Source organism: Furipterus horrens, unplaced genomic scaffold, assembly GCF_987537825.1.
Source record: "Furipterus horrens unplaced genomic scaffold, mFurHor1.1.pri manual_scaffold_4, whole genome shotgun sequence".
NCBI classification, from domain to species: domain Eukaryota; kingdom Metazoa; phylum Chordata; class Mammalia; order Chiroptera; family Furipteridae; genus Furipterus; species Furipterus horrens.
The window spans coordinates 178,844,596-178,871,180 of record NW_028327174.1 but is presented as its reverse complement, the minus strand read 5'-3'; the positions used below and the strand labels follow the sequence as shown (position 1 = coordinate 178,871,180).

Genomic DNA, 26,585 nt, shown 5'->3' with positions numbered 1-26,585 from the left:
AATGGATCCAGAAGGGATCCATTTTATGCAACCCCATGCCAAAGATATATAAGACTTCAGGTTGGTTGGTTACAATAAAACTTAAAATTCAAGACCTTGCAACTTAAAGTGCCAGACAGGCTTACACTCCCTGGCAAGCAAATAACAATCTCTTATCCCCACAGTGAACTATGGAAGAGAACCAAGAACATTCAAATAAACCATCATCTTTCAGGCATACTCTCTCCCCAGAACAGACTCAATAAAACAACTAGGAGAAAAGTGCTTCAATTAATCAAAGAAATGAATAACTTAATCACAGTTAGCCTCTTAATCTAAGTTGATTATTTCTGTTCAAGAGAATTCAATTCTAGAACAACAGGTATGAATCAACTAATAATGACAAATACAAAGGTTTCAAAAAAACAAAACAAAAAAAAAAGCACAAACACAAAAGCAAACTGACCCCTTCTTTATTTGAAGCTTGTGGAATATAAAGTTTTATAAGATTACAGATAATCTTCTGGAAAACAGGGATCACAGCCACCTCTGTGGAAAGGCTGATGAGAGAAATTCATAGCTTACCTAGGTCTTCCTGAATGGAGTTCCTGGAGTACCCAGAAGATTACTTTACCATCTCACTACTGTTCCCCATCCTCTCTAATCTTGATTTCATTTTAAAATAAAAGGGGCTACAGTATCTGAAATTAATATGCCTCACATAATTTAAAGAATTTAATGAGTAGAACATTCAAAACTTAAATAACTTCAATAAGAAAGCCAGCTACTTCACTAGTGAATAAAAAATAATTCGGTCGTCCTGGAAATAATTTCATTAAGGCTTCAAACCATCCAGGAAAGAGTAGCACAATTAGAATATTTTGTAACCCAAGTTTACAAAAAATTTACTGCTCTAATCAATACATGTTTGTGCCCACAGATAGCTCATTTCTAAAAGACCCCACACACATTCTTTCCCCCAACAGCCACGTGTCTCATCAGTTCTCCATTCCCTTCTCCATGCCAAAAATATCCACTTCACTTCTTCAGGTGGAATGGAAGTCCAAGATTTTATAGTGAGCCCGAAGAAGACAATTGTGAAAAGTCTAAAAGCAGGAAATAAACAAGGCTGGTAGGGAGGCAAATAAGAGTTGTTTGTTTCTAATTCATTCTATAACCTAAGACTTGCATTTACCAGTCCTTTCCCCTGATGTCATCTAGCTATTAGAGAACCTAGAGGTCAAGTCTATGAGGGACAAGTAGTTGACAAAGTGCCCTGTGACAGTCAAGGAGGGAAGAGGTAGAGGTTTGATGGTTAATGAGAAAGTGCCTGATGAGCCAGGCCCTCCTCCTCTCCTGGCTTGGATCAACCAATGTAGATCCGATGGAAATCATTGGCACCAAAAGCAGCATTACACTTGGGACATTTGCGCTGGCGTGTGTCATAGCGTGTCTTCACACACTCAAAGCAGAAAACGTGAAAACACTTGGTGAGTACAGCATCCTTTTTACGCATGTTGCAACATGGACAGGTCAGGCGTGCCTAAAAAGGAAAGAAGCCAGAGTCTGAGCAACCATAAAGGTTTATGATCCAAATGGCTAACATACATAAGCAAACAACAACAAAATCCACTAGGCACTAAGTACCATTTTTCTCTACCAAAATAAATTATTTTCTGGTTACTTTCATGTAAAGAAGTTCAATATTTTCTCTCCCAGTCTGTTAGCAGGGCACTTCTAAATTTAAAACAAACAAACAAACACACACCACAAGGCAATCACTGAGGTAGTTTTCCTTACCTTGTAATCCTTAATCTCCTCCATCAGAATCTCATCGCATTTGGGTACATTATCTGGTTTCTTTGTGGTCTCCAGCTTCCTCCGAAGCCTCGAGATGTCCTCCTATGGTAGGACAGCACCCCCATTAGACACGCTCCCTCAGCCCTGCCATTTGTGAGAAAAATAACTGCTCCAACTTGAACATTCTGTTGCAGGAAGAAGTCCTTTCATGCCCAGTTGTCTTTTAGGAATGTACAGAGTTGCAAATGGCAAGATATTTTCTTTTGTTTCAGAACAGGCAACTGTGGTCATATTACCAAACTAGAGTCGCATCTAACTATGGTCAATTTCAATTCTGTGAAAATGCAGTCGAAGAAGCTAGGAGGATTAAATTTTTTTAAAAATGAAAAACTTGTTGGGACACTTTATTTTTTAAGGCAATTAGCTAGAAGCTGAAGGTAGTTTGGATTAAAATAATTAACAGATTTATGGATAAGACCAGAAAAGCATCATGCAAAACAGCTGACATGCCAAAAAGAAAAATTCTAGAACTTTAAAAGTACCCTAATTCATTCACTTACTATTTACTTCATGCCCACTAGGTGTCAGGCACCAGGGCAGGCTTTGGAGATAGAGCAGTGAAGAAAACAGACTTGAGTCTCTTCACTTGAAGAACTTCAGTCAAACAGGAAAGGACATACTTTAGACCAATGACTCTGTCATAAGATGGGCCATCTGAGAGCTCAGAAAACACGTAACAAGTAAAATGTAAAGAAAAAAGAACTGCTCTTACCTGGGCTCGTTTAAAATTAAACATGTCCTTTTCTTTGGTGACACTGGTTTCCACGATCTCATCCTGAAAATCATGCAGCTTCTTCTGAGCCAATTCCAGCTGCGCTTTGAGGTCATCTGCAAGCTGGGCTGCCTCCATTGCCTATGTGGGATGTACGAATAATGTCATCTGATCACCTCTGATTATTTCCAGTGAGCCAAAATGTTAACCCAAGTCCAAGGAATAAGGTGAGCCTATAACGTCAGCAGTGTCATACCTGTTCGTTCCTCTGAAACTAACCGTCACTTGAGATTACAGAGTAATGAATCATACCTTGCGTTTATTCATCTCTAAGGCTTGGGTCCTAAGACCCAGCTCCTTCTCTCCGGTGCCAATGTTGCTTTGTAACAGATGTTCCTTCTCTTCCAATTTCCTTACTACCTGTAACTGGGCATCAACCTTGGAAAAAGAAAATCAGATTTTAGCACAAACAGGAAGAAAAAGAACAACCGACTGGGCTTGGTTAATCCATATGGCCTACAGAAGAGAATCTGTTAGAAATCTCAAAACCATGACTGATTTTACCCATAAACCCTGCAGATTAGGATAATTAAAAGCTTCACTTTTAACATACAAAAACACACCTAATGATGTACATTTAGTTTTCTGTTTTTCCTATTACAAAAAAAGTCCCTACAATCATTTTTTAATGCATATTTTCAGGTAGAAATTACCCTCCTTCAACAGAATTCTGGAAAGCTCTATTCATTCTAATTACCTGAGTCTTCAGAGTCAAAACCTGGTCAGCCAGCTCCTCCTTCTCTTCTTTAAGTAACTTATGGATCTGATTGGACTTGATACGTTCTGACATGAGCTTGAAATTTGCGTCATCCTTTTCCCGCAACTGCTGCATCAAACGGATATTTTGCTCCTGCATGTCTTCAAAGGCCTGGCCTGTGACATCCATCTCAGAGAGGAGAGCTTCTTCCTCCTAAAATAAGGAGGAAAACACTTCATTGTCGTAGAACGTTCTGACTTCAAAACAATGAGCACAGGAAAATCACCTTTCCCACTGTTCATTCACAGATAAATTACCCTAGTGACAAAGAGACACTTAGTTTTACAAAGCTTTGTTTTGTCGCTGCGTTAGCCTTAGCTGTACAGGAGAAGCACTATTATCCAAAGCCACTGGCTCTGGTAACTGATCTGGCACCATTAGTTGGTATGTTCTCAAAGTCACTTAAAACAGGCAAAAATATTACACATACCAGAATCTAGCAAACCGATCATGTAGAAGTTGGTTAACTGGAGAACGTCTAACATAAAACTTCACATTTCCTCATACTTTTCATAATTATAATACTGAATTTAATCCACAAATTTTCCAACAGCATTGCATAATAATCTGATAGAACATGTCTAAAATAGTTTTCTTACATTTGTGTTATTATAAATGAGCATCTCTTCATATGTATGAGAATCATCTATTTTTGTTTTTGTTTTTTTTTGTGTGAACTATTCATATCTTTTGCCTATTCTCCCATCGGGTTGGTGGATTTTCTTCCCTATCATTTTTTGGAGGTTTTTTTTTTAATATATTAGAGAGATAAACCCTTTTGTGATAAGAGTTGGAAATGTGTTTCCCTGTTTGTCATTTATCTTTTGGCTTTGTTAACAGTGATTTTTGCCATATAGAACTTTCATGGGGTTTTCCTTCATAAGTCAAAATTTTCAATCTTTTCTTTCATGTTTTAGACATTTATTAATAGCTAGAAGGGTCTTCTTCACTCCAAGTTTTTAGGGAGAACTGACATGTTTAAGATGTCCTATATAAGAACTTAGTGTGTCTTTCTACTTGTACTAGAACCTTTAGTAGTACAACTTCCTGATAATTATTGGAGAGAGGGAGAGAGAAAGAACAAGAACAGTGGCAATCAACAGACTTAATAAGAGTCAAAACCCCACTTTTCATAAAAGAAATGTATATAGGTTCTACTAAATTCCTCTTTTAAAGGTACTTAATAATCTAGTCACCATTAGAACTACTTCATTTCACTGTCATTTTGCTATCTCTTAGAAACAGTGAAGGTATTCTTCATCATGAACATATATGGTTTTTCCAACCATTTTTGGTATCTTTATTACTGAATGTTAATAAATTCACTGGGATCTAAAGAAATACATCCTCATTATCAAAACGGGAAATTCTTACTCTAGTTCCATGACCCATAAATAACCACAGTTAAGTATTTATTTATAACCTGTTTGGGGCACATGCTTTTCTTAGTTTCATATATTTACAATCATAAATGTGTATAAAATTTCTTATCTTTCTTTTTGATTTAATATTTATTATACCCCCTAATTCCAGATTAGCAGAGAAAAGGACAGACCGCTCAATAAACAATGTCTGAATATGCTATATTTAAAACTAAAGGTAAACTTCATGTCTCACAAGTACACAACACAAAGGAACTGAAGGATGAAAGAGTTCAGTGTAAAATAAACAAACATATATAGAGGAGAAAATATTTTTAAAAAAGACTGGAATGAAAGAGCATACTTCCCTGTCAATAACTTACTTGCCAGGTAACAGTGACTTCAAAAGCTAATTAAAGAATGAAAATATGCCCACCTGCTTGGCCATGGCCAGCTTCTTCTGCAGGTATTCTATCTGTTCCTCCACTGCCCGGATCTTCCTCAAGGCATCCTCATCAGCCATCTTCTTGTTCTCTTTCTTCTCCTTGTCCTCTAGGTCCTTGAGTCTTTGCCTTAGATCTTCCAACTACAGGAGAAAAGGAATCACACAAAAACAAAGAAAAAGCTATGATAAAATTCCGAAAATCAATTAATATTGTGCACAGATGGATGGCCCATAACATCAAAAGAACCTTTACAGAATTATGAAAGGAGATAAATGATATACCAATACACCACATCACAACACTCTTTAAACATCATTCCATATCAAATTATATGCTTACAGAAATAAGAAACTTTTTTTTTTTTAATCTTTGGGAAAAGGGGGTTGGAGGGAAGAGGAAACTCCAAGACCAACTCGAGGGCCTGTAGGAGCAAGGGAAGAGGGAAGAGGAATAGGGGCGGGGGGAAGGGGAAAAGAGAGAAGGGGAAGTGGAGACTCCTAGTCATCTACGTGGCCGTAGGAATTGCCTCAATCAGCAACATTTTTGAGGAGTGCACATGTACGTTTCTCTAGAATAGTAGTTCTCACCATTTTTGTTTTCCTTAGGCTCCAAAATTTTAAGAGAATAAGATATTCTTCTCAAAAGTAATCAGAAAAGACAATCACTATAACAATGATTTTTATGGGTAAGGAGGGATAAAAAGTTGAAAAGACTACTCCTATTCCCAGTAATTTTGATACACTTTACCCACCACCTAGTGGAGAATATGGAAATCTCTATTTTAGATGGTCTTTGAAAGGAAAGGAAATGGTGCTAAGTTTTAAACACTAACTTTAAAGAGACAGAAACCACGTCCTTCAGAAGTGCGAAGGCCAACCCCACAAATGAAGACAGCGGGCTAGATTACCTCTGCCTTAGACTTCTTCTCAGCCGCCATGAGCTGCACTTTGTCTCTCTGTTCCTTTGGGGCAGAGCGGTACATATCTAGCAACAGCTTCATCTCCTTCTGGCTCTCCTGTGCCTTCCTAGGAGGAGGGGTAGAGGACGGGGAATGGTGTAATGAGCAAACAAAGGGAATTTCAAATTGAGCAAAATATTGTACAACCGTTCTATTTTACACTTCATATCTCACATCTAAAAGACAGAACCTGCACAGACTATCAAGAGACTTCTGGATAAACTCAGTAAATACAGAAAAGCAAGTATAAAGGAATCAATTCTCCCTGCAGACCAAGTTCCTTAACATAAAGTTAGCAAATAAACACTTGTGGCCCTCAATAAACAGGCAAATTTCTGAGCCCTCACTCTTAGAGACTGATATTCAACAGGTCTGAGCTGGGATCCAGGGCTGTCTTTTAAATAAGTCACCCAAATGATTCTGATACTACACTTGAAAAAACCCTTTGTCTTAAAAGAGACCAAGAGGAATGAAGAAAAAAAGGGGGAGAGAAAATCAAACATTTAAAATATACCACTATTCCTAGATTTGATAGTTAAGTGATTAACCATCAGCCAAAAACAAAAACTTCATCTCTTCACCTCTTAACTATACTTTCATATACCAAAGAAGTTCAAATGTTTTGAGCACAGTGGTCCCTCAAATCCCAACATCAATAAAGGCTTACCCATGCCCAACGTGAGTCAAGAAGTAACCAGTTCTACCAGACAAGTTAGTAGATAAGCAGGCAGAGAAGTGGCAATGTGTGAGGTCTGACAGTGCCTCACTGACCTAAAGGTCTGTGTTACTGTTTTAATGCTTGTGGCAACAAACCTCCTAAGAGCCCTGACTGGCGTGGCTCGGTGGGCTAACCATTGTTCTGTGGACCAAAAGGTCACCAATTCAATTCCGCGTCAGGGCACATGCCTGGGTTGTGGGCCAGGTCCCTGACTGGGGGCATACGAGAGGCAACCAACTGATGTTTTATCTCATATATCGATATTTCTCCCCCTCTATCCCTCCCTTCTCCTCTCTCTAAAAATAAATAAAACATCTTTTTTAAAAAATAGATAAATAAACCCCTAAGAAATCTCTTGAAATGACCGGATATGTACACAAACTAGTTAACTGCCAGGCAAACAAATCAATATTGACCAAATAATAATAATACATAACTCTACCTAATATAATTTAAATTACAATTAATGCCAGCAATCTGCCAGTGGTTAAATCCAATAATTCTCATGAGCGTTACTTCAATCATGACACCCTTCCCTTAACTTGGATTCATGAAAAATAAAGCCACAACCATGGGGTGTACTGAGACCTGACCACCAAAAGGACTACACAACAGCCACGCAGGTCACTGTGGCTGTACACTTGGGCAAGAATTGAGACCACATTAACCGTGCATTTAGTTACACGCAAAGTAATGTAATTATCAGATGAGCGCATGCCATCACCTGAACATCTCATGCATAACGTCCTAACCTTAGCTTTTGGGTCAGAAAGTTAACTAAACATTGCTCTTACTTGAGTTCAATCTTCAATTGTTTGATAATTTCTGCTTCCTTTTTCCTTCCGTCATCATGTTTCCCTTTCTCTTTATCCTTAGCAGACTCTCTCTCTTTTTCTGACTCCTTTAGTTTCTGCTTCTCTCGTTCTCTCTCCTTCTCCTTCTCCCGCTCTCTTTCCCGCTCCCTCTCTTTCTCCCTTCTTTCTCGTTCTCGTTCTTCCTCGTCCCGCTTGGACTTAATTTCGTTGAGTTCCTCCTGAGGTGCCTTCGACGCGGAGGACGGGGCAGATGAGTCCTCGGGCTCCGGCTTGACCTCTGCAGGCTCGTCCTTAGGGTCCTCAGTGCTCGACTGGGACTGCAGGAGGGCGCTGCCGCTGCGCAGGCGTGTCTGGGGGCACAGAGGGAAGAAGCGCATCACTTGCGGCAAACACTGCTGTCTTCACTCGAAAACAGCTGTACAGACTGAATAGCAGATACTCCATATCCTCCTCCTCCTGGTTACCTTGTTCAGATCAGACTGGGCCTCTCTGAGTTTCCGCTTATATCTCAGCACCTCCCCTTTCAGCTGGTGATTGTGGTTCTGGAGGCTACTGATGAGGTGGCGCATCTCCCGGTTTATGGGGCCTTAAATACAGCAACAGCAACGTTGTTAAGAACTGCGGCAGGCAAAGGCACAGGGGGGAGGGACCGAACACATACATCAGGGACTCTGAGAAACAGGGCGAACTGCTGAAAGAAAACGTCCTTCTCAGAAGATGAAAACAAAACTGGCCAATTTGAATTAAAAAAACACACACCCAAGCTGTGAATCAAAATGAATTACAGGATTTGATTTTAGGTTCTTTAGGACTTCAGAACTCCAGCTGGTACTGACAAAATCTGGTGACCGTGCTGCGTCTTTCAAGGAAAGCACCCGCAGCAGCCCAAGTGCAGGGAGGAGCAGTAATGGCTGTACCTGCTTGTTCGTTGGCGGCCAGCGTCTGCTCAAACTCTATCCTCAGCATCTCATATTCCTTGCGGACCTGGGCCAGGGTATCTTCTAGCTGGATCACCTCAGTCCTCAGCTTCTTGTGAAGACTAACCTCATCTCGCTACACAGAAAAAGAACCAATCAAAAATTCTTATCAAAATGTGGAAACAGCATATTCTATTATGTTCCCTAAATTCAATGTTTATGGATCTAAGAAGAAAAAAGGAAACAGCAAGAAAAGAGAGAGCTACTCTGAAAGGTTCCAACTCAAATAATACTTACTAAGCACCAGACGGTTAGAAAACACTGACCTGAGAATCAGCCGGATAGTAAAGAATAAAAGAAATGGCCCCTAACCCTGAGAATGTTACAATTTAGTTGGACAACTAAACAATAAAACAAAATATAAGCATATGTAAAGTAAGATATATTAAATTCAGTTCATTTGGCAGAAATATATAGCAAAAGACCAACAGCTATAAACATTACCTTAAGGACTACAGAAGGTACAGAAATGAACACATAAATAAAAGTTTATGCCTTTAAAACAAGTACTTACATAGGTATTATAAGCCACAATGGCTTGTAAGCAGTGATGCAGCTTCTCCCCACTATTCTCCCCCCTGCACATAAGGCTCTAGCACCACTAACCTATTATTATATCTGTTGTTCTCACTGCTGGATACCTTTCTCCTATTTTTATCTACCAGTCAACTTGTATTTATCCTTAAGATTCATACTTCATTTTAGTAAGGAACACAAGAAGGTTCCAGAGTCTCCTTCATCACTGCACCTCTGCTGTACCATTGCATTCGAACGGATGCTGTTCTCCCCACTAGACTGTATGAGTCTCGATGGCAGGATGCCCACCAGCTAGCAGAGTGAAGACCGACAACCATTCTGTAAGTTTTTGCTGAAGGAATAAGAGATTCATTGCTACTTGTTACCTCGATGAGCTCCACCTGGCGCTGGTGGGTCCCCCTGGTGCCATGGAGCAGGGTCCGAGCTTCATCCAAGTGCGCTTTCAGCTGTAGGCTCTCATTGTAGAGGACAGAGAACTGTGACTGCATGCAGCGATACTCCGGAGTTTCCTTAACCACCTCTTCCACTGCGCTCCGCAGTTCCACCTTGGGGGGCCCCAAAGAGAAGCAAGTCAGAGGCGTAATCTCACATCTGTGCCCCAGAACCTAGGCTGGAAATAAAATCTTAGACTCACTGATGTTCTGCATGATTGAGACAGGCTTTATGAAGATTACAAAGTAAGTGTGCCAGCTCCTCTGGTTATATAAAATCTGCCTCAGATTAAATTAGACCACCAAAGAGGCAGTACCTGATACCGGCATTCTTCCACCCAAGAATTGTTTTAATTACTGTTTTACATTATGTGCCAACCTAGATCCAAGGATACTAGAAAAGCCCTGTGAAATCTGTCAGATCTAGGGACAGCAACGAGCACCATGCAATTTGTCAGGATGCTTATTTTAAAAACATAGTCGAGGACCCCAGTCACTAGCTTATTTTCCTTATTAACAGTCACAGAAAAAAGAAATTTTCACATTGTATCAAAAATAGTTATACTTCTCCTAAGCAACTGCCTGCTTTAATTACCCAAACACTTCAATTGATTTAATTCAGGTTGTTTTTGTGGTTTTTCAGTTCAAACATCTTTATTCATATATTTACCTATAAATAAATCAAATTACATAAAGACAAGTGGCTGTGGTTGAAAAAAAAAATGGAAGACTTTCAGAATCCCTTTCTTCCCCTGCAAGAACCTGGGGAGAGAAAATGCCAATGGGCAGGTTTGAAAACCAACAGGATCACTGACCAGTTTTCTTTCTGTTTTGACAGCTAAAAACTGCAAAGCCAAATTCTGTGGCTCATATTTGGCCATCACTGGCATGTGAGTGGCCTACACTACTGCAGTACATAAATGCTCTTGGCATGTATCTTGTGTAGAAGCGCCATTTTTTTTAATCCTCACCCAAGGGTATTTTTACTGATTTTTAGGGAGGAGGTGGGGAGAGAGGGGGAGGGGAAGAGAGACAGAAAGAGAAACATCAACTGGTTGCTTCCCCTACACGCCCTAACTGGGAATAGAAAGTACAACCTAGGTAGGTACCCTGAGCCAGGATCAAACCTGCAACATTGTGGTTTATGGGGTAACACCCAACCAACTGAACCACCCAGCCAAGGCACAGCCCCATTTTTTAAATCTGTTTTGGATCCTCACCTTAGTTTTTCCTACTCCTCACTTTTCTCAGCAATTCCTAAGTTACAGTACCTTGATACAGTCTATATATCTTTGTAGGTTGCTTTAAATCCTTTTCGGAAAGAGGCAGGATACAAATACATAAGTACATAAGTAAATAAATAGACACGCCAATTTTCCTTCATAAATTATGAGGGTTCACAAGTATGTATATGAATTGGTCAGCAAAACGTTTCATTTTACTCCCTGTGAGAGATGTGTCTCCTACCTTCAGCTTTTCGTTTTGTGCAGTGACCTCGTCCAAGTCTTGTCGAAGTTTCTCCAGCTCACAGTGACGGTTCTGAGCCAACTCTTTGTTCTCCTCAAGCTCTGCATTCATTTCCTCAAACTGGAGAGAAGCAGAAAAATATTAAAATGAGAATAAAGAACACGAATTTTTTAATCATTCCCATTCCTAAATTTCTGTCTTCACTGATCCACTCCTCTAGCAAAACCCCACTTCACCACTTGTGAGCACAATCCTAAGTACCTAGCGTAACACTGACGCCAGGTCAAAAACATGTCCTGAGTGAGTCACTGGTTTTACCTTCCGAGCATTGATGGTGATCGTGCCGCCATAGAGGCTACTGCCTGCTCCATATACCTTGTAACCTTTCGAATTCACCTACAGAGAAGACAAAGATTCTTTAGTGAGACCCCAAAATTTCAGTCTGGTAACCACAGTAGCTTCAAAGGAGACCATTTGTCCCCCCAAACTACTACCCAAGTCCATCCTTTCTGAGCAGACTCCTCAGATTCTAGTCTCCAAGCTATGAATAAAACAGCACTTGCCCGTTCTAGGACTTCTGCTAAGTGTCGATTGAGTCGCTGTTCCCTCTTTCGAATTTTGTCAATATCCCACTGCAGGTCATCAATCATGGACTCTAGGACACATACTCGTGACTCAGCTGTCTCCACTTTACTCTGCAACTTGGAGAACTACATCCCAAAGACAGGCGTTCAGAAAATATATAGCAAAAGAAGAAAAAAAAAAGACCAAGTTAAAAAAAATTGCCTTACATCAATACCATCTTCCCAATGCATGAGTATAAAAATGAAGTTAAGGTTTTTTTAACAGTTCTGAATAAGTTACAACCATGGAAACTGTAGAAATTTATAAGAACTCTCATAAAAGGAAAAGACTACTTAAGAGTCAATAATTTTTCTACCTTGGGGAAGTATCATTTCTCTAGATGCTGCCCACCAGAAACTCACCAGAAAAATGTGTATTATTTAAGAGACAAAAGAGTAACATCCTTGATTTTATCAAACAAAAATTCAAATATATGCATATACTTAGAAAAGACAGCTATTTTTACCCTCAACTTTTCCTTCCCACATTTCCATAAATGATAACCCAAAGAAAACAAAAGGAAAACTTCTATTTTCTTTTTTAAGCTCACCCCAGGGCAATCTTGAAACAGACACTACAAAGATACAAAAGTCTTTGTTGTTCTCCATTTCTTTCGGAGCTACACACCCACTAACACTATTTAATGCTTCAATTATAAAACTGTTACATGTGCACATTAATCTATACTTAACCCTTGTGTAGGTTTTAAAATATGGCCCCCAAATTCTTTGACAGGCCTCCAATCAAGAGGTGGGATCCTTGTTTCCTTCTTGAGAAGCCAAGTCAGCGTCAGTGACGCAGTGGCAATGCTACCTAACTTGGAGACTATGTCTGAAAGGCTGTGAAGGTTTTGCCACAAGTTCGTGGGACACTCCTTCTCTGAAAGAAGTCAGCTGCCATGTAAGCAGTCTAACTAACCTGAAACTGCCACGTTGGAGAGGCATCATGCAGGTGTTCCAGTGGACAACTCAGGTGAGCTCCCAGATGACAGGTAGCAATAACAGCCAGCTACATGGGTCAACTTGGACATCAGCTCAGCTGAGCAAAGCAATGTCTCTCTCCAGCTTTGTAAAGCTAAGCAAGATTTGGGGAAGGCCTGGAAAAGGAAGGCTCTCTCATCTTGGTAGCAACTAGTTTGTCTTAAAACAAGACCAAAAAATTACTCTTATTTCTTACTACACTCCAATATATTTATAAGCATTGCTTTAGTGTAACCCCTTTGAAAGTTGATGAGAATCCACATGTACTAATAAACTTCCCAGGTGATTCTCATGCAACCAGTCCAGCATAGACCTTGGCCCTGAAGTTTAGGAAGCAAGGGCCATGATAGAATGATACTCAAGGGTATCAGAAGTCTTACAAGGCCTATCATCACTTATCTCAGCCATTTTATATAAATAAATACCCGAATCCTGACATGGTTTGGTCATGGCACTGTTTGTGTCCAAGTTTGGACTCAAAATCTGCATTCCTCAAGTTCCTAGGCCACCAACAATGCACTAGTTCCTACTGCCCCATTCTCGGGTGAATTTCTACCAACCCATTCCTCCTAACACTGTACAAGGTCTTTTATATTTGGGGTAATTTATTATTTGGGGGCTTAGTCTGTTGTTTTGCAAAACCCCACATGACAGTATTTCTTCCTACAAACTAAGACCAGATCCTAAAATGTCTGTTTGTACACAGGCACAGTCAAGGAGAACTATTCAATGATTTTCTGCCTTTCACAATACCTAGCCTCAGATTTCGATTTCTGAGTGCTCGTTGCTTTAGCCTGTCCTGCATGCTCTTCAATATATAAAAATAGGCTTTCTAGAGTACAACAACCTTTGAAGCACTCAGAATTCTGAGTCAGTGTCTGCCACAGGAAACCAGAAACTACCACTCTCCTTTCTGGCCAAGTACCTCCTGAGACATGGTGTGATGCTTCTCCTGAAGGAGGTCTGTCAATTCCTGTAGCCTCATATTCTCTTGTGCGAGGAAGGAATTCAGCTCCTGCACTGCTTCCTCCACTATCAGATTATCTGCGGGAGAAGAACTATAGTTTAGCATCTATAGTGTAATTATAGAACTGCATATCCCGCTAAAGCATGAACATGAAATCTCACTTTATTTTTTAGAAAACATCAATAATTAGGGTGGTTTTTATTATCTGCACAAGACAGATTAACCACCCAGAGGTTAGATGACCTGCTTAAGGAAATGATCACAAGAGGCAAGGTCACCTAACTCCCATCCCTTTCTATAGAGTCAGAATGCCTTGAGAAAAGAAATGGAGAGCCCTGACTGGTATGACTCAGTGGGTTGGGCGTCATCCTGCAAACTGAGAGGTCACTGGTTCAATTCCTGGTTGGGACACATGCCCGGGTTGAGGGCCATGTCCTTATTGGGGGCGTGAAAGAGGCAACCAACCAATGTTTCTCTCTCACATCAATGTTTCTCCCTCCCTTCCCCTCTCTCTAAAAATAAATTAATTTTTTTTAAAAAAGAAAGAAATGTAGTATCTACATTTTCAGATAAGGAACAACTATCCAAAAAACCAAATTTTAGAAGAATAGGTATCTCTAATCTGTCAGACTTAATAGCAATAAAATTCTATCTTACAAGGCAACCAAAAACTGCTATTATTCACTAACACCAATATGAAGCATCTCTATGTTGGGAGAGAGAAGGGGGCCAGCAAGCTAAAATTTCCTTGTTCGAATGAGCACCAATAAAGTCATAAAGAATAAAGAGCATGGAGTTACTGATCAAATTCTGGAATACAGTGCTACGGGCACTCCTGAAGCTGAAAAACCAAATGTACAGTACTATTTACAAAGAAGGTAGACAATCTACAGAACTAATTATACCAGGTTAATAGGTTTAAAATTAGAGTCACAAATATGAAGCTCAACTCCAAATGTCAGCAAATTAAACCAGAAACTCGCAGGACATCCACTGCCCTTTAGAGACAGTCCTCAGGAGGAAGAACGGCGCCCTCTCACACCATTCCTTGGCAACACTCAGAAACACAATACAGAGCTGCTGGTCATGTGAGGATTTCTGCGGTTTTCCAACAGGACTGCCCATCAGAATCACTTGTGGAACTTTTAAAATTAGATACTTCCCTAGGGCCCATCCTATGCCTACTAAGTAAGAATCACCACAGGCAGGACCAAAAAAAAAAAAATGAAAAGAGTAATGCTCTGAAAATACTCAAGTGATTCATAACCCAAGTTAACAACTAGGGAATGAATTTTAGTCCTCTTAAAATTCTAAAGTATCAAGAAAAATAGAATACAATAAAAACTCAATAAATATTTAGTGAATTAATAAGCTATAAATACAATTCTCGTGAATCAATGACCAAATAAACATTGGGGAAAAATGAACTGCCAAAACCTTAGAGTTGATGCTACGATTCATACTTTACACGTCTTTATCTCTTAGGAAGTTCAGCTTATCAATGGCAATTGCCCTTGTGTTATAAATAATAGTTTTGCAGTTGGTAACTTGTAATTAATTTTAACTTAAACCTTACCTTAAAATGCATGCCATCAAAACAATAATTTGAAAGTACTGTTTAATATACTACTCATTATAGTTCCTTTTAAAAAAAACAACTATCTTACTTGATATTCATTTATAAAATCAAGTTTAACACTGAAAGAACCTTTGCATATGGCACATTATCTACATATATGGTATATGGTACATGGTATATACCAGAAAGCATATGATGTATGCATGTGGCATTTTACTAGGATTTAACAATACCATCTAACTGCTTGAGTACAACCAAGGGAGAAAAAAGTAACACATAGCTTGGTTTACATTAGATGACAGGGGAGATTTACAGCCATTCATTCACCATTAACTAGGCACCCGCTAGATATCAGATACAGTGCTAGACGCTGGAGAAACAAAGAAGAGTGAGCCAAGGCACTGCACGGAGAGACAGAATTTAGCTGGGAACAAACAAATAGATGTAATACACACATACAACAGTCTGTTTAAAATGGCTATCTTTGGGAAGTGAGATAGGAGGATTTTTATAGTCCACTTTTATGTTTTTCTGATTTGTATATTTTAAAACAACCGTCATCCAAAGAATACAGAAATACGCAAATAAAAAAACAAAAGAAACCCTTGCCCACCAAATGTTCACAGATCTTTTATATGCCTCCTCTTTTAATTTTGTTGATAATTGAGCCCAAGCATCCTCAAAATCAAAATTACAGATTAATAAAATTCTTATTTGCCCACCCATGGTTCAATCCCATTACACTTAGCACATTTCTTTCAGAAATGAAAGGTAAAACATATTAATGATAATCAGAGAAATTAAAATATTACAACTAGACCAGCATTATTATTAAGAACATAAAACCAGGGCATTTAATTAAAAGAGGCAACCTAACTACACAAATAAGTACTTTACAATACTATACAAATGTAAATTTCTGCATTAACACTAAATAATATCATACTTATTTAAAATGTTTTTATCCTAGACACTTTTCCATCCACAATATTTTATCTTTTTAAACAGAGAGACCATCTAACAATTCTAAAACCTGAGCCAATTCTTTTTGAAATTATTAGAGATAACAGAAAAACAGAAAGCAAGGACGTAATAACTGACTTTTTGAAGTCAAAAATAAGTAATCAGCGAGGGAAATTTTTTAAAAATATAATTAGCAACATTTAAAATATTACCACTGATAAATCAATGGCCAATAATATACAAATATCCAGAAACAGAGCTTTTTCTTAAAGAAAAAAATTAATTCTGCTACTTATATAAGTGTAAATTAATGGAGTATGAGAATGGGGCTGATAAAATCTTTCCTCAGCTTCCCACAGGACTGTTACGTGGCTCAAAACATGAAGCCCTCATAAAATAGTAACATGCCTCAGTAATAATATCAGGATTCCAAGAAACTTAATTAAAAATAAATATGTTGGCAGATGGGCGGGGTAGTGGGGAACAATGGGGAAAACTGGGACGACTGTAATAGAAAAACAATAAAAATAAATAAATATATTAAGTTTGCAAAGTACAAATCAGCATGCAAAGGTAAGTTCTTGTTCCCCCCCTCTGCTCCCCATCACCTGGCTCTTGCCTCACCTCCACTGTTTAGCTTCCGAGATAAGAGCTCCACTTTCTCTCGCAATTTGTCATAAACAGTCACAATCTGGGACACGGCTCGGCGAGAGGACTCCACACGCTCCAGCAGCTGAGACTCTATTTCTTCACTGGAGCTGCTGGCCAAAGTAGCAAGGAAAGAAAAAGCTGACTCCTGTCCTTCCCCTAAGGACACAGGGAGGAAGAGAACGCCCCCCCAAATTATTCAACTGGAAATATCAATATCCATTTTTTCCCCCTTAAATGATGGAGAGCCTCAAAGGAAGGGTCTTCCAAAAAATTAAAAATAAAATAGCACACACTGGTAAGTCCACCACAGATGCTCACCTCTGTCTCGGTCATCTTTCCGTTCCTGGTTGCTATCTGAGTCGGGTTCAGGTTCGGGCACAACAAGGGCTTTTCTTTCCGTGAGTAGGTCCCCCAAACTCTGCTCCAGGTCATAGCGTTTAAGTATGATACGGATGTTTTCATCAAACTGGAGAAGATCAGGTACAGTTATAAAAAAACAAAAGGACACAAATTGGGTGGTTATGAAAAAACAAAAAGACACAACGTTGGAAATGAAGAGTGCTGAGGAGAGGGAAAATAAAAATCTGAGCAAATGAACAGTTAGCTACCTGACTCCAGTAGCGGTTGACAATCAACAGCGAGGCGTCATCAGTGGCCTGTCTTCGTTCCAGCTTTTCAATGTGCTCGCGGAGTTCATCTTCAATGGCCTGCCGCTGATCCACCATTTCCGCCAGCTTGCGATTTTTGGCTTGCAGTGTTCGAATGTCTGAATCCTCCTGCCCCAGGAAATCAATCTTATTAGTCTCCACAATGAAATTAGGGAAATCAGCTGTTGAAGTCAACAAGGCCTTATTAGTTAGTTAGTTATTTCCAATGGATAAAGGTGTTCATTAAAAAAAAAATTACAACAAATAATTAGATAAGAAGTAGGAGCAGAAGAAACAAAGGGTCTATGATGCTGGGAGGAGAGAACAACATACAGAAATATACTAGAACCTTGACCTTGCTCACCTCACTATTCCCTCCATGTGCACATATACCCACAAAGTTCTGCCACTGAGAGGCTGCGCCATCCAGCTGGGTCACCCTCTGCTCCAATCCACAGTCATCCATCACCTGGGCACTGCGCTTCACTCCTCCGAGACTTTGGCACCCAAGTGTTTCTGTGCCCCAGTCCCTGCCTCAATAATCGTGTGAACATGTGCACATGTGGACAAGCCACACCCTCCAGCATCTAAGCTGTGTTTTGAGCTCCTTAACTCCAATGATTAGCTCCTCTTCTGTGCTTCAGCCAAGCACTTCACAAGCCACATCGTGGACTTCAGTCCGGAACTGTGCCACATGTGAGATCTTAAATTCCATCTTCTCATTCCTTGAAGAAACCCCTACCTTTCCAGGTACCTCATACCCTTATCCCAATATGCCAGCCCTCATCTAGAGCACCAAAATGCTGGATTCTCGCCTTTCTCCTTGTCAGTACCCTCTGTCCCCAATAACTTCCATACCTTGACTATATCTTACAGTTTATTCTTTCAAACTCCTGACCTTAAGCCTTTTATTTCACCTCTGCAAACCAACCCCAATCTGACCTAATCCACATATCTGACTATTCCACCCCTGCACCCAGTGTGCTGAGACTTGTAGATAAGGTCAATAAACTAGGGAGACTGCTGCCATTATAAAATAAATTCCTAACCTGAACAGATCTTAGAATTTCTCTAGAAACAGTTCTTTCTTTCACAAGTGACCTGCATCCTATTCTCCATCGAGACAATATCAAACTCCCAAGCCTGCGTCCTCTCATGACACACTCAGCAGATGATTTTGCTTCCCATTTTAAAGAGAAAATACAAGGCATCAGATGGAAAGTTCCTTGATTCCCCATCTCCTTGACCCCTTCACACCACTTACCAACTATGCACATATTCTTAAAACCTCAACTTGTGCTCAGATTCCCATTCTCTTCTGTTTCTGCAAAACCGTCACTCCATCAGTAATTCCCCACTCCTCCCAATATCTTTACCTTCTCTCTCTCTAGCTCCTTCCCTAGGATGGGGGGGGGGGGGGGGGGGCAGGGAGGCAGTATTCCAGGCAAAGAAACAGGATTAGAAAGGGCATTTTTTACTTTACCTGGAAATTAATGACTATTTTAAGCTAAGAGCTGTTTTATTAGAGCGCCAATTTCTAGCTTTACTTCTCTCTTCCATTTCAGTTAAAATGTTCTTGATATATTAAAAGTCACTAGTTTCCCAGTGTGACAGCTTATTAATACTGTTAATAAACTGTATCTTCAACCTCTTTCCCGAGCACTTCGTTCCCTTCTTGCTCTAACTGAAACCCGGATGAAAATACCCATTTCCCTGCAGGCTTCTCCAGTAGTCACTGTTTCTCCCCCACGCCCCCTGAAGCCCTGGGTGTGGAGACAGGCAGGTGTCCTCCTGGTTCCCCCTGCCACTTCCAGGCCACGATCCCACCTTCTCCCCTAAAACCTCCTAGCTTTGCAGCTCGTGCCCCTGGTCTGCACCACCTGCGCTTGTCTCCAAATGCCCAGGGCACCTCCCTGCATTCCCTGGAGGTTCAGCAATACTACACCTGTCAGTTCTTACTGACTTCAGTGCCAATAGTGATGACCTTTCCTACACATCCTGGGTCAAGTCACTGACCTCCTCTCTTCCTGTGATCTGTCCTCTAATTCCCTCACTCACCAAACTCCCAGTTAGTCTCAGTCTTGGCTGCACCTGTATGTTCTCTGTAAGCTCAATTTCAAACACCGCCTTCTCCACAATTACCACCTATTTTCCAACTCACCCTCTCTAGCTTCCTGACTCCAATAATTCTTCAACTCCTCCAGGATCTATAATCCGTTGGTCCTATACTTGTCGATGTCCTTCACTCCTCTCTCTCTCTTATTTTTCCTGCCAGCTCTCCGTATATTTTACCTTCTTTTGGCTGCCATCTTTGGTCAGGGCAAGAGTTCCCAGTGAGGGGGGCATCCAGGGTGGGCATCTGCCTCCCCTGGCTATGTCATGAGCCAGCATATGCTCTGAAAGTCACATACACCTTTCGCCTTGGGTGGTAGTCCTCTACCCTTCGAGAAAGGCATGGTTATTAACTTGCCATTGTTAGGCAAAGTATCTTAAAACACCAAATCATCATACACTTTCCCCTTCTCCCAACCAAGGGTTGTAGGGGTTTTCTCCTATTTTCAGGGGACCCTTGCTCTGTACCCCGTTACAGGCCCAACTGACCTACAGACCCACGTTAGATGTTTGTGGTTGGAAACACTAAACTGTGGGTTGTTTTGTTAGGCACTGTGCTGTCACTCCTCTCTTTCTTAAAGTTCTTTCTTTATCAAACTGAAATCCTGTGTTCAGTCATTATAATCACGCCCTTTTCCAACCTTCTTTGCCTTCATCATACTGTTTGGTAAAACCCCAATCCTGGGAACATCCAACTCTCCACCTACGCCACGTAGGCCGACATCCATGCCGCTGAATGGGACTAGGAAAAATAAAGCACCATGCTGATGGCTCTCACTTTAAACTCATGATCACAAATGCAGGGTAAGTCTCGGTGCTGCCCGGCAACCCTACTCCAGCTCTCTAGTCCATTCCCTCTTCAGGACAACTACTTCATACCTGCTCCTGTCTCTTCAAACCTCCAAAACTTCCTCCCCCATCCTCACTCAGATGCATTTTGCTTCTGATTGCACTGAAAAAAAAAAAAAAAAAAAAAAAATGGAAGCAATCAGAAGAAAACGTCCACATCTATCTCCCATAACCCAACTACTGGCCCATCTCCACCTATCCCCTTCCTTCTCCTCGTTGCTGTCTCTGGAAAAACTGTCTCTGCCCTCGTTAAGGCCAATTCCCAACCTGTGCATTATATTACATTCTCTCTCCCCTATTCAAGGAAATCACACCAGTAACTGTCTCCTCTTACACCTACATCAACCATTTTATCCTGTTTACCCAATCATTTCAATCAACAGATAAACGTGCTGTATTTCCTACTTAAAAAACCTTCCCTCGATCCTACATTTCCCTTAGGCTTCTGCCCCTGCCCCTTTATTTTACATCAATACTCCTCCAAAGCGTTGTCTTTAACCTCTTTCCCCTAATTCCTCTCCTCTTATCATGTATTCTCTTAGGCTCCCTGCAATCAGGCTTCTATCATCACTACTCCATGAACACAATTCCTGTCAAGTCTCCATTGACCTTTCTATTGCCAAATCTAATGCTCAGTCCTCCCCTAACCCAACCCATCAGCAGCATCTGATCAACCCCTTCTTGTAACACTTTCTTACTTGGCTTCTGGGACCCCCTCTCTCTGGTTCTCCTCCTACTTCACCAGCCCTTCAGCTTCTGTCTCTTTGGTTAGTCTCTTCTCACCTCCTTGACATCAAAATGTCACAGTGCTCGAGGTCTCTGTTCTTAGATCTCTACCTATGTTCATTCCGTAGAGGAGGGCCTCTAGTCTCGTGGATTTCAATATCTACGGAATGATAATTCCCAAATGTAGAGCTTTAGCCCAGACCTCTCCCCAGACTGCATAGCACTGTATCCAACTACCAAAGGTCTAATAAATATCTCAGACTTATAGGTCCAGAATTAAACTCATGACTCATCCTCCACAGCTCCCAATAACCTGCTCCTCTCATACTCCTCCCTGGCTCAGTGAGTGGGAACGCCACACTCCCAGACCGCTGGGGTCATCTTGCTGCCCTTCTCTCACATGCTTCATCCAGTCCATCAGCATATCTTGTCAACACTACCTCCACAGTGGGCCAGACCACCGTGATCCCTCATCAAGGTCGCCGCAGCAGCCTCCTGCAGCAGACGCTCTGGGGCCCCACGCCACGGCCTGCCAGCCTGCCGTATTTCAGCACGGCTGTGGTGGACAGCTCCCCTCACACGGCCAGCGTTCCCGTTTCCAGCACTCTGGAGCCCTTTAGTTTTTTGTTCCACAGTCTCAGCTGGCAACCTTCAAACAACTGGGGCAAGAATCAGAGGCTATATGCCCCAGCTCCCCACCCTTAGAGAGGCGGAGTGAGAGGGGGAGGGGGAGAAGGACTGAGGGAACACTTTTGCTAACTGAACTCCTGCTTATAACCCTGGCTCCTCTACAGTCTATTCTCCAAACATAAGTCAGAGCACGTTACTCCCCTGCTTAAGACCTCCCAATGGCTCCTCCCTGTCTTCTGGATAAAGTCCGACCTGGCACGAGTGCTCTGTGCTTCCCTTAGAGCACGTGGTTGTCCCTGTGCACAGCACACGTCCCACTCTAACAGTCTGTTTCCTACGAACTGTAGCCCAGGTGCTATGCTCAGCGTACAGTATAGTGTCTGGCAAATAAGAGATGCTTCACAAATACTCACATTTATGGAATGAATAAATGTCCCAGGGTGCATGACGTGAGACAGTGCCAAGACAAAATCATCTCCTGGCAGCAGTACCGAGTAGTTGAACCCCAGATAGAATCAGAAGTGACACCTCATCAACAATGTACTCTGAATGCTCCCATTATTCTCTCTGATCCTCAGCCTCAATTCAAATAAATAACTGATGCAGTTTTGTAAGCTATACAAATGCAAAGCATTATAATATCGTATTACCATGGCTGAATTCCAAAACAGACTTGACTCTTTATCTAAATCAAAACCTACTATAGTGAGCTGCTGATGTCTCGCAGACACATAACATTACGATTAGATTTTGGTGTATATCAGTCTAAAGAAAATGTTAGACTTCATAAGAGCAAAGACAATACCTATTTTATGCACCATTATATTCATAATATCTAGCCCCATAATAACCATTAATAGCCCAAATACACTGAGTACTTATCATGTTAAAGGTAATATTTTAACCCTTACCAAGACTTTCCTTTTATCCTTTCAACAACCCAGTGAGATAGGCCCTTGTAAGTACATTTTACAGACAAGGAAACAAGAGGCACAGGGAGACTAACAAAGACCGTGCAGCCAGAAGTGATGACGCTGAGAGTTAATTCCAGGAAGCTGGGGCTCAGTCTGACTCTTCTCTACTCTTTTCATGATTTTGCTACATTACTTCATAGTACCTGGCACCTAATTTTTCTTTTCTTTTCTTTTTTTTTAATTTATTGATTTGAGAGAGAGAGGAAGGGAGAGGAAAAGAGACTAAGAGAGAGAAAAACATCGATTTATTGTTCTACTTATTTATGCATTCATTGATGCCCCAAATGGGGATGGAACCACAACCTTGCAGCATCAGGACGACGCTCTACCTGGCCACAGCCTAATATTTCAGTGAATGAAAAATGAATGTACAGTTTCCCATTGCTAAACACTTATAATCAATGTGTATCAGGCACCAGGTTCTCCAAAATATATAAGCACACCTTTGAAAATAAATATCAAATGTCAGTATCTCTTCTTCAAAACAGATCACTACATCATTTCAGCTACTTTTGGCTGTTTTATTTCCCTCTTCTTTTCAAATCAGTTCCTCTTACTCCAAAAGGATTCCATAAATTCTTTCCTTCAGGTTGCAACTGACAGAAGAAACACACCCTCTCATAGTACTATTTCCACATACCGTTGAAGAGACACCCCCAAGTTTAATTGTTTCCACTGTGGTCCCTGAATCTTCAACAGCTGTCTTCTTCTCCGGAGGCACAGATGTGCCTGGCTCTCCAGCTACTCTTTTATTTCCAATTCCTGACATCTTGACACAAGATGATAGCTATTTTCCTGAAGGGAAAGACAGAAACTTAAGATATGCAAGGAGAACAACAATAGAGACCACCTATGATGTAAAAACCAGCCATTCTTCTGACCAACCTTTTAACCTGGATCCATTAATTCCAGACCAAGCAACACAATCCCCAAATTCCCCTTGGAAAGAAAGAATTGCATTGTGGATTAAGAATCTGCGCTGAATATGAAAGGGTGAAGTGGGAGAGCTTGTATGCACGACCCATGGGCATGGACTTGGGGGTGGGATTGCTGGGGATGGGAGGTGCTGAGCAGAGGGGAGCAAAGGGGAAAAAATGGAACTATTGTAACAATATGATCAATAAAATATACTTTAAAAAAAGAATCAGCGCTGAATTTACACGACTACAAATTTCTACATAGAATGCTGGTACGAAATAAGATGATGGGTGAAGGATGAAGAGACCAAGAAAAATACCAGAAATCTCATTTCCTGAAATGGAACAACACAGTCTGATTAGTATAGAAGTTAATACTCCTGCGTCAGAAGACTCACAGTGCTGAAAAGAGATCTGGGTGATGTCCACTAAGTCATTAATATCGGACAAGTCATTTATCGTCTCTAAGCCTGTATTTCTTAAACCAGGGATAACAACAGTAGTACAGGCTTCGTATGCCTCTCATAAAGAATGAGTACGTATAGAAAAAACTTAGCATAATGCCCGACATGCAGTATGCACTCAGAAATGCTACCTCTCCTTCCTTTATTCGCACGTTTTATCCTATTTCCAAGTGTTCTCCCCATGATTTTCTGCAACGCTAAAGAAGCTAGATCTGGATGCGAATTCCAGCTCTACCTTTCAGGGAGCCGTGCTGCCTTGGAAGAGTGAGTTCTCCTGGAGCTTCGTTTTCCTCAATATGTGCAACAGAGGCGAACCAATGTTCTGTCTGCCTCCCTATCTCCCAGGGTTCCCGAGCTCCAAGGAAACGGAATGGATGCCACAGCACTTTGCTGCTTCAGAAAGCGACCCTGCCATCACCCAGACTACACACTACCTCCAATTCAAGCTCTCGGAGAAGGGGTATCGATGGCAGCAACCTGTGTCGGTCCCCGCCTGCAGAGAGGAGACAGTGGGGCAGGAGAAGAGCTTCAACCTCACTCCCGAGCGGCCGAGGACCCAGGCTCCTGCACGTACGAATGCAGCCCGGGAGAAGGAGGCCCCGGAGCCGGAGAGAGTGGAGATGCCCAACGGCCCGCAAATCCCGTCGCAGCCTTGGCAGAGATCTAACCTGGCTTCTTCCAACACGCGTCGCCCGAGACCAGAACTCGGGCTACCTAGTCACCAACGTCCACGGAGACTGCCCATCTCTCACCCCTGACCCGCAGGCGAAAACCGCTCGGGGCTTCCGGGGGGCGGGGTCAGGCACAGGAAGAGAGAAAGAGGGTGTCGCTTCAACCAGCGGGCGGAAATGACGCGTGCGAGGACGTCGAGCGCCCGGAACTAAGCGCTCTCCCTCCAGCAACGCTTGGGGGCGGGGAGCGCGCTGAGAGTTCCAGCTGTACCGGCGCCTGGTTGACGCTGGAGAGAGCGCTTCTGACTTTTTTAGCTTGTTGGTCTTTTAATGGGACCTCGTTTTTCTACTTAGCGAAAGTGACTTGTTCTGTTGCCCGTTATTGGGCTTCCTAGACTCATTCAAATTGCGGATTGGCTGATGCTCCCGTCAGTCTCCGAAAAAAAGGAGCCTCAAACACCTCGGGAAAATGTTACTGGGAGCGCTTCGTGTTGAAATGAAGGGTTCTGGAGACAATCCAAGAGATTTGATGGGTTTCGGGCCTTGCAGATTTTTCTTACAGGGAACTATATACACCCTGCCTAGACATTAGAAAACTTGGGGGAGTTTTGGTGTCCCTAGGGTAGGGCCTGGACGTAGACACTTCTATAAAAACGTTTCTCCAACCGCAATCCCAACCCCCTCCTCCCGAGATTCTAAGGCTCAAACTGGATGACAATTACTGCCTTTGTGGGTTTTTTTGGAACAAGAAAATGACGAGGGGACCAATATAAAACACAAGTAGCTTCTGATCTCAACACTAGTCCATTTTAAGCTACTTAAGAATTGATTTTTTATTTTTAGTCAATTACAAAGTGCTATTTCCCATTCAATTAAACTAAATGTTTTAATGATAGGAAGGTAATCAATCTAACTTAATAAAAAGCTGTATGCCTCGCAGAACTGTGTAAAACTACCTAATGACATCAGATAGTGGCCCGGAAATGAAAGGGTAATTGGTATATCTTTTTTTATAAAAAGGAATTTAGGGATCTTTGAAAAAAGATCAAACCTAATCCACGCTGGGTTTCTAAAATAGTGTGAAGACTTTGGTCCCTGTTGTTGCTAGGTGTTACCTGTGGATAAGTAAGAAGATAAACAACAGAAAAACAAGTGTTTGTGGTTTCGGGTACTAGAAGACTTTGCCTAACCTGCAAAGCGGTTCCAAGTGGACTGCACATTGTGTTCGGTAAAGCCGAAGACTGGACTGTGTTTGGGAACCCACCTGCTGAAATGCACTGTACGAGACAATGACTAGGTCTCTGCTCTGCCTCCTTTGACTGCTCTACTCTTGGCAAGCCTTACATCCACAGAATCGCTGAATGGCAAACAATGGTTTTTCTCGCCCAAAGTTTGTAAACAAGCCTTTCACAGGCTGCATTTGGTCAACAGATAATGCTTTGTTTATTTTGAACAGTATTGGCTACCTTTTGTGGTTTAAAACAAAAACTGACTTAGTCACCAACATTTAAAATAGGCTATTTTACATGAAAGACCACATTCACATTAGCGACTTCTCTTGAAAATGTTGTAGATCTAGCAACACTGGGCTTATATTCTTGCATGGCCGCGTTGCCTGGAACTAGATAGTGCTTCCACTTTTTTCCCTCTTTGCTATAATCCTATTATCAATTTCCTCACCCTAATTGAGTTTGATTTGAGTAGCATCACCTGTGTGTTATATTGTGCTAACTAGCCTGCTCAAACTAAGTCA

At 41.4% G+C, this 26,585-nt stretch overlaps 2 protein-coding genes across 4 annotated transcripts in view; one reads left to right on the top strand and one right to left on the bottom strand.

The window, feature by feature from the left end:
• PGAP4 (post-GPI attachment to proteins GalNAc transferase 4) overlaps window positions 1-26,585 on the top strand; it is an 81,200-nt gene that overhangs the window by 16,453 nt on the left and 38,162 nt on the right. The window lies entirely within an intron of this gene.
• On the bottom strand, window positions 1,263-24,952 carry RNF20 (ring finger protein 20). 3 transcript variants are annotated; one of them, XM_090274508.1, is made up of 20 exons: window positions 24,596-24,952; window positions 23,421-23,575; window positions 17,451-17,618; window positions 17,161-17,308; window positions 16,816-16,998; window positions 13,608-13,726; window positions 11,642-11,788; window positions 11,397-11,474; window positions 11,079-11,198; window positions 9,546-9,725; window positions 8,584-8,719; window positions 8,131-8,252; window positions 7,646-8,016; window positions 6,083-6,200; window positions 5,166-5,315; window positions 3,309-3,521; window positions 2,864-2,989; window positions 2,552-2,692; window positions 1,780-1,881; window positions 1,263-1,522 (listed from the first exon to the last, which is right to left on the bottom strand). In XM_090274508.1, exons 2-20 carry the CDS (start codon window positions 23,547-23,549, stop codon window positions 1,346-1,348), a joined length of 2,928 nt encoding a protein of 975 aa, XP_090130634.1. In that variant the 5' UTR covers window positions 23,550-23,575; window positions 24,596-24,952; the 3' UTR covers window positions 1,263-1,345. The 3 variants fall into 3 exon arrangements, with proteins under 3 accessions (XP_090130634.1, XP_090130635.1, XP_090130636.1); XM_090274509.1 differs by having other exon boundaries at window positions 24,830-24,952; XM_090274510.1 differs by lacking the exon at window positions 24,596-24,952 and adding an exon at window positions 24,397-24,549.